The 15,337-nt window shown below is 43.6% G+C and overlaps 1 protein-coding gene across 2 annotated transcripts in view; it reads right to left on the bottom strand.

Moving 5' to 3' along the window:
- Positions 1–3,863: 3,863 nt before the first annotated feature.
- Positions 3,864–15,337, bottom strand: part of ANTXR2 (ANTXR cell adhesion molecule 2) — a 111,419-nt gene continuing 99,945 nt past the window's right edge. For both annotated transcript variants that reach the window (XM_082759864.1, XM_082759863.1), the window contains exon 17: positions 3,864–5,720. In XM_082759864.1, the coding sequence (XP_082615990.1) occupies positions 5,682–5,720 (39 nt within the window). In that variant the 3' untranslated portion in view covers positions 3,864–5,681. The remainder of the gene's footprint in view (positions 5,721–15,337) is intronic.

Raw genomic sequence — 15,337 nt, 5'->3', positions numbered from 1 at the left:
GTCAGCCGTGCTTTTGCACCAGCAGCACTGCTGGATTAGCTACCGGGCTGTAGGCACGTGCTGCAGTGCGCCCCGGGACGCCCTTACCCCTGCCTGGGAGACGTGGCACCCTCAGCAGCGTGTGAGGCACAAGTGGAAGCGGTCAGAGTCAGGCCCTGCCTCCCAACATTGTGGGCTTTAGCCTCCAAAATTCTCGTCAGAGGCTCCTCTTGTGAGCAAGAAGTTCCAGTGAGCTAAAATCTGAAGACAGATGGTGATGGCACCTTTGCTGCTTCCCAATGAGCTAGAAAAAAGAAAACTGTTCTGCAGAAGACCAATGTTATTTTAGCTGTGAGGTAGCAGTCAATAACCGCAGGAGAAAATGTGCATTTTTCCCACCTGGAAAAATGTAATTGATAGCACTCAGTTTCTTTACCCTTCCCTGCAGACTAAATGGAGATGAATAAAAGAGATACTTCTCCAGCTGCAGGAGGATTATGTTTTGTCTGAAGTGATAGAACACGAAATCCTCGAGTCCTTTTCCACGTGCAGGGAGGAAAAGTGAAAGGTAAAACCTACCCTACCGGTGGCTTCCACTTGTTTTTTTAATACGTCAACATGATTTGAATTGTAAAGACATGCTTAAAAGTGAAAACAATGAGCAGTGCAGTCTTATGTCACCACTAATTTCGAAGAGACCGGATAACTGTGTGTTCATAGTCTATCAAAATTACGGGTAAGGGACATAAACATGACTTGCATGAGGTGCCGTTTACCGAGACTGTTAAAAATAATGTTATTTTTTGCCTTTAAAAAAGGAAGTAAAAAAAAAAAAAAAGGAGAGCCAGGATTGCATCCACAATGCATACATGTTAGGACATTTGAATGTGATGACGTTAAGTAAATATCAATATGGAAAATACAGAGTTGTGATGTCGCATTAAGGGCGATTAGATGAGGAGAAATGCGGCATGGTAATTTCCTGCAGGAAAAATACCAGCATGAATTTTTACCAGGCAGCCTGGGTTTTCATGCAGTGTTTGCGACTCAGAACGAACCTGCATCGCGGCTCTTAAGAAAATTCCCTCACCTTACCCCTTACAAAGATCAGCCTGACCTGTCTCCCTTTGTTTAAGCCCAGCGGATTAATGTTTGATGAAAGCTGTAGTTCTCAAATTAAAAGCTGATTAAAACGGAACACTTAAAATTCATTTTCATTTTATTTCATATTAACTCCAGCCAATTAAATTCCCCTGTTATCAGAATGTATAAAATAAAAACAGTCCTGTCATATTTAGGATATTCTGCTGTCCCCGGTACTGTTTTCATTGATATAAATTCTGCTTTCTCTCAGTTGTAACAGAGCTCCTGAAGGCTGGCTGCTGGTATTTCTATGCATTTTGCACATTGCTCTTCAGGAAAAAATATTTCAGCAACGTGTCGTTCTTCCTGCTGATATTCGTACATGTGGCAGGGTGTGCGTTCTCTCTCTTAGTGTGGTCAAGTTAAAAGGAGCACCTATAAATCTTTTAAAAAATCAGAGATTATTATAGAGTGCTGCTTATGCCTCATGGAGACCCAGTTTTGTTTTAACAGCTTGCCTGTGAATAACACTCCTAGACATGTAGGATTACCAGGGAATCTAGCACGAAGACAGTGAAACCAACTTTCCATTTTCCTAACATTTCAGATTTTTTCCTGTTGCCTGATACAGCATCTGAAACAGGTTTCAATATAGCTGGTGGCATCTATGGGAGAATCTATTTGGATGTTCTCACTGCCTGGAATTGGCACTTCCTACCCCCCAATAGCTGTGCCTCGTGTTGTACACCCGTGGTATGTTTTCTTTGTGAGCAAGGTGCGTGCCATTTACAGAGCTGATCCCGAGGCAGCACTTCTCAGCGATAACAAAACAAGTGAATGTCCAGTGCCTGTGATGTACAAGGCATCTGCAGGTGGGTGAAATAATGTACCATTTGTTAGAAAACCCATTCTGATTGTCATCTCTCAAGCTGTTTTGTTTTTTTTTTTGTTTTTTTTTTTTTTAATTGCAATGGAACATGATTATTTATTTATTTATTTATTTATTTTAAGAGTTATTATTTTCTTTGCTTGTTAATCTTCATGTTTACAACATAAAGCAGCCAAGCGTGCTGTTTTGCAAGGTAGAGTGTGTGTTTTGTACCCCGTTCTCTCTAGAGGAGACCAAGCCAGGATGTCCCGAGTACTGGTGAGAGGAAGCAAACGGGAGCGCAGCACGTAGGGAACGCGCGGGCATCTCCAAAGCCTGCCTTGGGATGGCAGCCTTACGGACTGGTTGCTGGGGCCACCCGATAGGAATGGGAACAAGGAGCTCATGTTCCTGGAAAACCACGTTCCTTCCTGGGAAGGGATGCTCTGAATATGCGTTCTTTCTCCCCAAATTTTCTAACACCTCAAGTCTCCCAAACCAGTTTAACACAGGTGTGAAGGGTCACACCACCCACCCGCTGCCCGTAGTTGCTGTCCATGTATATTTGGAGGGTCACCTTGACATAAAAATAGGATACTGGAGTAACAGTCGGCATCTTCTTGAAGCATTGTTTATGCGTACTTCTAAGGAGACGGTTTTCTGGATTACCCATGCTAATTCATCTTTTCAAGACGCTATTAGGTTTGGTTAGGCAGGCTCAAATAGACAGAAAAGCCATTATCAGGACACGGTCTTTTTGTAAGGAGATACCCAAGGTGTGAAACAGTACAAGGGATGCACTGCATTAAACCTACCGATTACGTTTTTCTCAAGCATTTTAAGCTATCGTGCCAGATAAGTCTTACTTTGTGTCAGTTTGAATCAGTGGATTTTAAACCATTATTACCCTGTGCCTCTTGCCCCCCCCCACATTATTTGTGACAGATATTCTGCACTGTATAATAATGAAACTCTAAGGGTATCATTTCCAGCTAAATGGAAAGTGTAACATAGTGTAATATCATGCCAATTAGAAGGGAAAATCATTGTAGATACCTGAAATACATTTTTGCTTGGTATCAGCCATTCTGTGAAAAATTGCACATTCCACAGTTTCTAATGAATATGGATAGACAACTATAGAGGACAAAAGACTGTGAGTGGATTTACATTTCTGTGGCTCTGTTTGTTACAAATATTCTCTGAGAGACAACAGATATGTGTGAGGAAAAAATCCTCTTCATCTGCATGTTTCCCTGTTATGCAACACAGTGCTCAAAATGCAAGCTGAAAATTCCAGAGTTAACTCAAAGGAAGCTTAGCATTTACATTAAAAATGGAGGAAAAATGAGTAAAAGTGAGCAGAGGTGTTCATAACTTTGTCTGATGAGATCAGTGTTTCTGCCTGGACTGCTACAGCATTGTGAGGAATGATGTGGAACACCTCGTGTCCTAGCAAACCTACTTAGTTTGGGTTCTATACCTCAAGTTTGGCTGGAGGAGACACAGAGGTTTTAGTCGGTAGCTTGATTGAAACCAAGGACTTGTTGATGGGTGGGCTTCATGGGTAAAATCAGCTTCTGTTACCCCACTGTGCTAGACCATCCCCAACCAATGGCCATCGGTACCAGAGCTGCAGCTGCCCTAGGTGCAGTAGCGGCGAGCCATCTCTGCGGGTGCTTCATCGCTCTGCTTCCATCACTGATGCTGCATGCTGTACGTACCGGTGTCTGAGGCGTCTTAAATGCTTGTGGGACAGGCAGCAGCCCCCGCGTTGGGCTGCCACTGGCTTTCTGGCACGCCGCACGATGCCGCAAGATGGTCTGTCTGCTGCAGCTGGGGCCAGGGGTGGCTGTGCAGCTGGCAAAGTGGAGGTGTAATTTGTGGAGAGGACGCGGGACTAGGGGGGAGAAGAAGAAGAAATGATCGCAAACTTAGGTAATCGTTTTATTCATAGCATAATGTGCACACATGGTTGTTGATGATGAGGCTACCAGTGACATAAATAAACTCAAGCAAAAGATGTAAGCGAGTGGATACATGTGTAGGCTTCTTTGGGCGGTGCCACGAACTTGGACATCGACCAACAGAATTATTTATGTCCCTTGCAATTTCAGTGAAGAGCACAAAGGAGATAATTAGACCAGGATGCATCGCATTGCTCTTTCCATCTTGCACACATTCATGCCCACCAAATGTGATATGTTCGCCTTTTCCCCTCAAACGTGATGGTTGTTGAACTTATTTTTAGTGTCATTTGATAAGCCTCCCTGCTCGCAGAGAGACATCCCACTGACCCAGCCACTGGTCATTGTCTATACCAGTTCGCATCAAAGCAGGCGCGCTTTGTCAGGTTTCGACTCGAATATCCATTTTGCATCTGAAGTACAGTATCGAAAGTGACTGGATCATTTGAGCCTTTTTCTTCAGCTGCTCCCTCCTTCCTCCCCCACAGTGTTTCCGCTCACGCTAACATAATTTGGCATCGTCGACGTGACACGACACTGGTTTTTCTAAAAAATTATAATACATACATTGTCAATGTTTTGTGATGGCCGGCGCTCCTGTAAATTTAATTTCTAAATTGATGGAAGGAGGTCTTTTTCCACTGCTGAATCTCAACCAATGCTCGGTGCCCCCTTGAAAACCGAGTAATGCACATACAGTAATAGGTCATTCAATGTCAAAAGGCATAAAAAAGATGAGCAAAATCTTCACAGGCTGCTGCTTGCTGTTGCCTTTAATTATATTAATTAAACTTTGAAATTCTCATGCAAAGAGAGTTGCTGGCTTGTGACGCTGAAGAGCCCTTGGAGATTCGGGGGGAGAAAAACCCTGAGATACCAGCTTAGTGGCTACTGCTTTTTTAATTTTTAAAAAAATAATACATAAGCCTACTACTGCTAGGTATGTTTATAGATGATGATGTTTTATGCGCTACTGAACTTCGAATGCAGGAAGGGGAAAAAAAAACACCAGCCACAGTGTCAAGGTCTTGAAGCATCAGTCCCTCCAACTCCGCTCAAGATCTCTGGTTACAGGCTGTCTTCCCGTGGAATAACGCTCTATTAATTTTCTTCCTGTCCCGGGTGCATAATGAAAGAAAGGTGTCTTCAAAAACTAAAGGGCAAAGTCTTGCTTGCTACCAATACCTTGAGGCATCCTGTCTACATTTTGTCATGCGTGTGCACTTTTCAGTGTTAGAATGACAAGATTTCCAGTCAGAAGGTTCCCGTAAGGCACAATGCGATGGGAGACTCGGAAGGGTTTTGTGATCTGACATCGCTGTAAGGCAGTGAACTCTTGCGTTTGCTTAGCCTGGTGGGAAGCTTTATCCTCCGCCTTTGGCAAGCAGTCCCTATTTACATAACACGTGCCATCCTCGCATCTGAGAAACTGCATCTCTGCTAAAAGCACATTATGTCCTGAGAATCTGTAGTCCTTAAAAAAATAACAAAAGTAAAAAAAAACATTATTATCTTTGGTTGTCTGTATTCTCCCTTTGTGTTCTACGAAAGCAGAGGCATGCAAGTCAATGCTGCTTGTCACTGTCGCAAGTCACGGAGCGGGAGTGCACGGTGGTGAAACATAAGAGCTTGGCACAGCAATGCTGGCTCCTGGAAGGGGGGAATGCAGAAACCTTCTGAGTTGAGGCTTCATCCAAGAAACACGGGGCAGTGCTCAGTTCTCTCTGCTTGGTCGAAAAGTGGCAATGTGGCTGTATTTCCTCCTTGTATCCTCTTCTCCTCCTCTACTGAGATTGAACTCGGGTGAAGTTAATACATCGGCCCTGGAGGGAAAAAGAGAGAAGCTGTTATTGGTGGGTGAAGTAATGAATGCAACCAAGACTTTCAAATGCTGAATATTACATGCTGTAGGAAGGCTGTAATTTAAATTCAGATGTTTGTGAAGATAACATACCCATGAAAACCATTTTAAGAATTAATGGAAATTACCCAGAGTAAGTATACTACATTTGACTTAGAAATTTAGGTTGTTAGGTAAGCAGTGATGACACAGAAGACACACTTTGAATGCTCTGAGGTCTTCTCTGAGGATAATTTACCGATCTGAAATTCTCAGAAACTTCTGGGAGCAAAATAAAACCTAGCTAAACACACAGTAAAGGGAGATCATAGTGAAGACAGATTCTCACTCCACCGAGCCAAATCCTCACGCAGCACAGTGCAGATAAACGTGACTTGTTTAGCGGAGCAGCTGCTGACTTGCACTTGTGTTTTATTAGCAGTAACCCCAGCTCTGCACCTCCAAGGTGTCTTCTGATGAGCTTAACATTGCTGTGCACCAGTTCTCATGGTGTCATACCTCAGTAAATACCCTTCTCCTGTAAGTGGGTCCTTACGGTTGACAGCTTTTGGTGTAGCTGGATGTGAGTCAAATCCCATAGCGAAGCTCATAACCCCTTTTTACTGATTTGAGAAGCACTGAAAAAATGCCCATTTGCAGAACTTAGTTCAAGACCCGTGCTCCGCACTGATCATTGGTTTCTGAACTCAGGAGTGCTTTCAGCAGAACAGCTCCTGACTTGGGCAGCCCTTCTGGGCACCGCACCTTTTCTTTCCATGATGGACAAGGACAGCCTGTATTGGTCGCGCCTTTGGCCGGGGCATCTCCACGCAGAGCAAGTCATTCTCCGAGGCACGTGCAAGTATTATGCACTGCCTGAAGGAGCACGCGGGAGGATTAGCAAAGACCTACTGAATGTTTTGTCATTAATTTGTCAATAATTACAAAGTCTCTCATTGGGGTAGGCTGCACAGCACCGAGTCAGGCATTGGTGGTCAGTAAGGAGCGTGGGAGGTGGCTTGCCCAGCCGAGGCACCGCTCCTTGCTCGCACCTCCATGGTGCCGCTCGCTGCAGGAGCTGGGTGCCCACTTCACACAGGGGTCCTGAACCAGTGCTCCCCTTCTGCCAGCCTGCTGCACCTCTCTGCTGTGGGGGACATTTGCAAAGGCACGCGGGTGTGCAGGTGTGCACGGAGGTGAGAGGGATCTTACTTGGAAGTCTCCTCAGCTAATTGATGGTGGTGGTTTTTCATTTTTGTGAAAATTAGGAGAATAGGAAAAAAGCTGGGGATATTTTTTTTTCTCTGTTCCTTTCATTTCCTACTTGATGACTTTCAGTAAACTGTGGTGCCTATGAGACAGCTTCTAAGGGACCTTTAAAAGATGATGCCGATCAAACTCTGCTAGTTTTGCAGTATGGAGCCATGCTTATTTCTTGAATCCTATTTAATGATGCATATTTTGGGGAAAAATTACTACTTTCTTTTTAAACACAGGAGATTATGGCATAATCAAACAAAATTAGGCCTGAATTTCATACTACTTCATGTATTTATTTTGAGCTAGATGTTTTATTGGTACCAGCGGAGGACAATTACACACAAGTGCAGTTTGGTATTAATCAGGTCTCAGTTGGCACCTGCCCTCGACTGGTATGGAGGGGGCAGCGTTTTCTAGATGGACTGCAGGACTGAATGCACAGTGCAGGACAGGACAAGGATTTTTTTTTTCCTAATGCCCTTCTAATAATCCTACTTCCTATCAACTGCATGATAAATACAGAAGTGGTGAGTAGTTAGGCTGGGTAATTGTGGTAACTTCTAGCTGCTACCATCTGGATTATAAATGCAGAAGAGAAGCAAAGAGATAAACCCAGAGCACTGAGAGATTCCATTAAAGGCAAAGTAAAAAGGCATGGTGCATCTTTATGGGCCTTTACATTTATCTTTTTCAAATTAAGCATATCAAAATGAATTCTGCGGTAGAAGCAAAGTATTTTTGGAGGATAAAATCCACAAATGCTTTGCAACTCAAGCACTTCTGACAACAAAGCGAACATTAAATATACACTGACAACAAGGACTTTTCTTCTGAGTTGATACCATAATGCAAAAGCAAGACACTTCAGAACATCTTTAGAAACCAGGTAATGGGGGAGTTGCAGTATTTCTCCCATACTGTAAATTAACATTGCAATTTACCTGTCAGTGCAAACGTTCTGCTTTCATTTGTAGCTTTCCCACAGTTCTTTGAACATAGTTACCAGTGCATGACTTTATTTCAATTTGGGGCAAATGATTTGAGGATTAATCATTTTGGTTTTGCATTTATCTTTTGATTAGAAGGCATTTGAGTGGCTCAACACTTTACCTGAGGTCTGCAATCATCACTGAAGGAAAAATACGTTTTTCGAGGCCTGGCTGCGTGACATGGTTAAGTGCAGTGTGTTAAGAGGAGCTGGGTGGTTTTCCAGTTCATTAAAATGGCATTCATGAACTATATAGCAAATACCACTAATAGGGCATTAAATTAGCCCTTTAATTCCAGGGAATTAAAGAACCACGTAAAGAAAAACAGGGAGAACTTGTACCTTGCAGTCTTGTTACCAACACTCTCTTGTACACACATGTTCCCTGCCAGCCTCTAGTCAGGGTTACAAGGATTTGGAAGAAGCTCTTGTCATGTGTGTTTGTTTTTTTAACCAAAGGTTGAGTCACTGCCAGTCTGAACCCACCTGTAGGCATTGTTAGTATGTTTGATGTATGATCAGATTGTTCTTACGTGTGTGAGTGTCCGTTCTAGCAGCCTGGACTACTCTCTTATTTAAGGGGACTGGAGGATGAGGAATTTCTAATGAAAGCAAGGCCTCCTGTTTAAGATGTCATTTTTTTGTACATAAATGTGATGCTCGCAGAAGACAGAGCTGAAATCAGGATGTTGGGAAACATGCTGAAAGCGCTAATTAATGAGAAGGTCAGGACCACTGTAGTGTCATTAACGGAACAGCAAATATTGCATGCCAGTATAGCAGAGAACAGCTTTTGCGTTTAGGTAATGGGATGTGACAAGGTGCGTGGCTTCACAGTACCTACACATGAAATGCATTAAAAACTAGCATTCAAGCCAATGTAAAGGGCTTTGAGCTCTCATCACACATGCAATTTAACACACTAACTTGCACAATTACCATATATACCTTTAATATTATCTTAGCAAAAATAGAAAGATGTGTTATCAGTAAGCCTTTTTCTTGCTCTCAGCTTGCCACAGTTTGATTCATGTCCATATTTATTTCCATTAAATGCTGGCCTAGAGACTGTTTTCTTTCAGGAGGGACAGAAAAGATCCCTAAATAGAAAATAAGCAATTGGCATTACTGCTCCTCACTTACTTCCTTCCCATCATCTCTATCCCCAGCCTCCTTACTGGAGGAGTCATGGGGGAGAAAGGAGGAGAAGAAAAAAAAGAAAAGGAAACTGGTCAGCCAGACTCTTAATCATGTAACCCATCTCAAGGGCAGATCTCAAGACCTGCATACTCTACAAATCTGGCCTGGAGATTCGCCCCAAGCAAAGCCCCTGGTACTGTATTATTCTTTGAGATGTGGTGGAATGTGGCAAGCAGAGGAAGGTATTTAGTTCTGATTGAGCCGCTCTCAATTATAGATGAGCAAACTGATGAAGATAAAAGACTAATGTTTAACTCTGTTAAGGATTCATCACTCTAAGCCTGTAGGTTTTCATCAACTGCAAATCAGGGTGCATGTGATATAACCAGCATCGCTGTCTTTGTGCAAGTTGGTTTGAGGAAAAAGATTCATACTCGTGGAAGGTGTTTCTCTAATCAAATTCAGAACTCCCTATGTAGTGGTATCTATTTCAGCTTTTAGAAACAGAATATTGAATTTCTATTCTGTTTAATCTGAACTTTACAAAAAGGACTATTTATATCACTAGAAGTGCTATTTACTAAACAGTAGATTTATCTGTCTATTTTTGGCCTTCGGAATTAAAACATGTTTGTTCTATGTAACTAATAAAACCTGTGAATTACCGTCCTAGCATTAGCATGGTCAGACAGTTTGGTGACTTAATGTTACACTCATGTCCCCGTACTCAATTAAACAATCAATACAACCAATTTGAATTCAGATGTATCATGCCTTGTAAATCACTGGATCATAAACCTTAACAATACCAACATGTCGTCAGTATAAAATTGAACTAAATTAGTATTTTAGGGCTACAGTAATTAAAAAATGAGTTATGCAAGCATTCTGTGATCTTTGTATGGAATATGGGGGTTATATCAATGCACCAGATTCAGCAGAAAAGAAAACCCTTAAGTATGAAATGCTTGAAGATGCACTGCAGGATCCACAGGAGAAGAATATGGTAAGTATTTTAGTTGAAAAATAGAGAAAAATCTACAGCAAAGGTTTTTATATAAGAAGGAATATTTTTATGTTACGCTGAAGTCATTTATTACATTGTTGATTATCTTATAGAATTTAACTTACTGAGCAACCAGGATAAATTAAAGGCCTTGCAGGGCACCCAATATTAAAGGAAGGGGATGCTCCTAGTGCACTGCAGGAAAGATCCTCATGTGTCAGTGAAAAAAAAAAGTCCAAGAGGTGTCTGCTGAAATGGCCGTGCTTCCTCCAGCTCTGTGACCTGCGAGCCTGTACAGCCCTGCTGGAGCAGTGCACTCAGCATTTGGAGGAGGATGCCTTTTGGACTGCGCTGTGCTACGAGCCTGGAACTCATCTGTTGATGTTGGCTAGATAGGTATGAGAAGCACTTTAATTTGTATGTGTGCATGTGTGAGCAAACATACGCTGCTTTCCAACCATCTGTAACCCAACACTGGGCTCTTTGGTGGAGGAAGTTGAGGAAACTTTACAGGCTCCTCTGGAGCTGCGCCCACTTCCCGCACTGCCAGGGCTGGCCCTCCATGTTCCCAGTGCTCAGTGGATATTCACAGCTTAGCTCCTGGGTAATCTACAGAGACAAAGGGGCTCTGCTTTCCTCCTGCATTTTTTCAAACTGAGCTGCAGAGTTTCTGCATTTTCAGTTTCATCCTGCAAAGATGTTCACCCGTAAATCTTTGTCCTGGTCAAACATTTAAGAGTCCATTGGGCTTGGGTTTTGTTTTGTTTTTCCTCCCTTCAAGTACCACAGACAGAAGAAACAATGCTCAGCAAAAAGTGTTCTGGGATGTGCAGGGGTGAGAGCGAGAGGCGATGCTCTCCTGGAAGCGATAAATGGCAAGGTCTAACAGTAGACTTGAAATGAGCAATGGTATGATGGCTGCCGTCACCGAAGCTGTGTGCGCTGTATTTGTTCAGGCTGATGTGGAATTCTCTTAATGAGGTCGCAGGCTGGCAAAGCTCTTGACCCTTCCTTTCCCCCATTTCACTGTACTGCCTAGGAAGGCACTGCAGGGTGGGCCTGGGCTGGGGGGCAGCTGGATGGCCACTCCACAAATGCCCAATAGATTGGGCAGAGTTTTGTTGCTTTGAGTCATGCCAGAGTGTATTTTTTTCTATTATTAAGTTCCATCTGGAGTGCACAGAGCTTTTTGAGAAGCATCTTTTTTAGTATATGACATATGCAAAGGAGAGACAAATGCACAGATATGGATGTACGGGCTCTTCTCTTTGTATCTGAAACGTGTACTGCGTTTGCCAAAACAGTAACAGCAGTCCTCGTACTCCTACCGCTAAGGCTGAAATTCAGCAAAAAAATGTTCTTCTGTTTTCTGGCGTGCTCTGACTTTGGTACTTGCATGAGACATGCTAATCATTGCTTTCTGAAACGACTTTTCCAAAATGAGTCATTATTTAATGGGCAGGTAACAAGTGCTTTAAGTTTGACGGTTTGCTCCCTTTGGTAATTGCTTGCAAGGATGCGATTAAAGGAAGTCAGGATCTCCAGATAAAACCTCGAACCCAGTGTCAACTGCTCAGTGCTATAACAAGGTCCCAGTGAGGTGTGGGGTCTCCTTGGAGGCTATGGGTCATTCACCACCGACACCCTCCAAATGCTACTCAGCTGGCAGGCTTGGATTACCTGAGAACTGTAAGCAGTTTGACACGAAAACTTGAATTTTAGAATCATAGAGAGATTAAGGTTGGAAAAGACCTCCAGTCCAGCCGTCCCCCTAACACTAATATTACCCCCTAAACCATAAGGGGAACAGAAGGGACAGAATGTTCTCAGTTCAGCATAAGACATGAAATCATTTGCTAAGCACTGAGATAGCTGGCTGCTCTGGGTAGTCATAGGGATTAAGGGGTAGCTCCTAACATACTGTCGCTCAGATCTCTGGCTCTTATTTTTTGGTGGTGTTGGTGTGTGTGTGGCTTCGCTTGCAGCATTCTTCTGTAACTGAGAAAGAGCATGTGAAGCAGTCTGTGAAATCAGGGAGGCTGGAGATGGGACGTTTACGATATCCATCCACCCAGCCTGTGCTGTGTACATTGTCACCTGTGCATCATCCTTGCTTGTGACGTGTTTCTGTAGCATGCTGAGTAACTGCATACATGTAGGTAAAGGTTCCCTGTACACTGCTGAATTGTTCAGCATCCGACTTACGACTGGTAACAACTGCATTTTCTGAAGTGGCACTTAAACCATCTTTTGTCCAGAACAGATGTCTTTTGTACTGCCCTCTATAATACACGCTTTCATAAAAGATTGGCTCCTTTTGGACTTGCAGGATCAAGATCCTACAATGTCTGCCAGTACAGTGTCTCAGCAGAGGCTGAGCATCGTGTGCTTCTTTCTTAGCACGGCTGAAGGGTCTCCATAAAGAGCACATACCCTTTGGGGAGTTGTCTTTTATGTGGCACACGTGAGCTCTGTGCCCTCCAGCACCGTTGTTCAGCGCTTGCAGAGCCGCGAGGAAGGAGAGGGTTTTAGAATAATGGCACTCCTGAGAGGAGTATTTAGCGATGTCGTATATGTTGGCCCTGTCTTCACAGCACTGTCAGGGCATCTTTCTGCCCTGTGAGCCCAGGTTTGTCGCTCCTCACAAAGCTGTCTCGCAACAGCTCTCTGCTACAGCCTGCTGAGGCTGTAGATGCCAGTAGGGCCCTCAGGCGAGAACCTGGTTTACCTGATTCTACGTCTGCGTCCTCCTAAGCTTCGTTTCCCTGTGGTGTGCCTCCCTAGAGGAGTCAAAGTTGCAAGTGTGAGGTTCTCCCCTGTAGTTTTTCAATAAAGAACTGGACTGCGTAAGCCTTTTCTTCTTTGCAGTAATACAAGTGAACAGGCAATTTCCTGCTTTCCAAACCTCTTTGGAATCATTAACTCCCTTACTGGGTTAATAAATAAACTCCTACCTGTGCTCCTGGCCTGCAGGCTTGTACGGAGTGGTGACAATAAAAGGGTATTTTAAAGGAACAAAACCGGTGGGGATTCAAAGTAGGTGCTAAGATGACACCACTGGCAACACCTTCCTCCCAGTCTAGCAGCAGGAGCCGTGTGGCAGAGGGGATTTCCTTACTGGAGAAGTCCCGCTGCCTGCCCTCGGCACAGCCCAGTACCGGAGGGGCACACAGACAGCAGCTCGTGCTGACAAACCTGTGCTGGGTTCGTGCGCCAAACCCACCGCGCTACAGCCTTTGGAAACGGACCTGGCTGATCATGTCTCCCCACAGCCAGCTAAAGCAGTGTTAACTACAGCTCATGTCACCTTGCCCCCATCTCCTGGGCATTAAAATTCTACTGGCATTAACATTCGTGAGCTTCTTTACTAGCTCCCCCGCTCGGATGTATTTCACTGCTATAACCGTTATCACATTACACTCACCTCATAAATATCCATTGACAAGCTGGAGCATACAACTGAAGTTAAGTTTATATATATATATCTTTTTTTTTAAAAGATGGCTGACTTATATGTTTACTTTGGAGAGCACTTGCTAACCCACCCATGTCCCATGCAGCCCTAAGCAGCATTCAGAGACCTATGCTGGTGTCTCTGTTTCTTGTGTGCTTGCTCTTTGTCCCTGACAATCAGGAAATCCCTGGTCCCAGAGATCTGGGAAGCTCAGAACATGGCAGGAATTTGCTGACAGAAACCTGTATGCTCTGTTGCCAGGCTCTTAGTCCTAAAACCTCATCTCTGCAGATGTGCATCGCTATCAGCATGTTTATTTTATATATTTTGCTTAAATAAAGCAAAACCACTTGAAGTTGTTATCTTCCTGTCCTTGCACATGTTGGATTATTACCCACAGAAGACAACCCACACCACGGCACAGGGGCTGTGTGCTCACTGACTGCCGTCCTGACACGGCGCCGTTCGGCAGCCACACGCATTGGAAGTGCCGAAGTCCCAGTCGGCAGCAGCAAAGCACGCTGTGGCGATGCATATTTAGCACCTGGGAAAAGATGACTCGTGGTGCTATACACAGCTGGAAGTATCATTTTGTTCACAGAATAAATCAGCAGTGAATCTCTTTGAGGAACTGGCATTATTACTGCAGAAAATATTATTACTGATATAGACATCAGGAGCATTTCTAGGGCTGCCCAAGTTGTCTTTCTCCCCAAAATTACTTAGCCTATTGCTGAAATGTCACTGACCCAGATGAGGTAAGCTCTGATCCCCAGCAGTAACACTGGGTATGCTCAAAATCTACCTAAAAGAGCAACCGCATAAGAAGAAACAAAGTACAGGCAAATAGTGCTACATATTTTTAACCTTAGGAGGACTTTTTTTACACTGTCATATTTCTTCAGCAACTTGAGATAAGTGGAATGTCATATAAGTTGTTTATTATTCTCGTATTTATGTAATGTAGCCTCCTTAGCATGTGTGCATGCACCTCACAATCTTTCCAAGCAATCTGGCAGTCATGTAGGTCAGTTTTCAGAAGACACATATCTGAATTTCAAGAACAGTTGTTTCAGGATGAGAACTGGCAGCATCTGACTGCTTTGAGGAGAATGTGCCAGCACAGGTTACAGATACCTCAGTAGCTGAGTCCGACATCAGACCCAGCTCTCATCCCTGGGGCTTGCTTTAGGTGAGGGCGACTAAAATGAGAGCCAAGTGCAGAAAAGGAGGACAACACAAATTTCTTTTAAAAGGTAGTTCCCTTTTTCTGCACCAAATAACTACTGCATTTTAGAGTATTGGCCAGAAACTGTCAGTAAAAGGTTCAAAACAGGTGTTTTAGAGATGTCACCAAATATATAAAGTGTATAATGGATGGCCAGGTGGCTGTAGCTGCTGTGTCAAAAAATGTTTCTTGCAGGAAAATACGTAGCTCATCTGTAGCCATCTTCCTCAAACTGTTACCTTAATGTAAGTACTACTTTGTGGAGAGAAGCCCTGTGGGTGTCTTAAACCCACTGATGTGTTATATCTGATGTGGTCCTGATTCAGTGTTCACTACTGTTCAGCAAAGCTGTGAAGATCTGATTTGTTTCCCCAAACGCCCCTGACTTATGCATGTGGTTTGGTAAATCTCGTGTTGGCGCGGTTTGCTGTTTGGAGCAAACATTCACTGGTTGCACATGCGTGCGTACAAAACGCTGCTGTTACGATCTGGCAAGGCTTGGTAACCACTTCGTACATACTTTG

Source organism: Aythya marila (assembly GCF_965140915.1).
Source record: "Aythya marila genome assembly, chromosome: 4".
In the NCBI taxonomy this organism is placed as follows: Eukaryota; Metazoa; Chordata; class Aves; order Anseriformes; family Anatidae; genus Aythya; species Aythya marila.
This window is presented reverse-complemented; position numbering and strand designations above follow the sequence as displayed.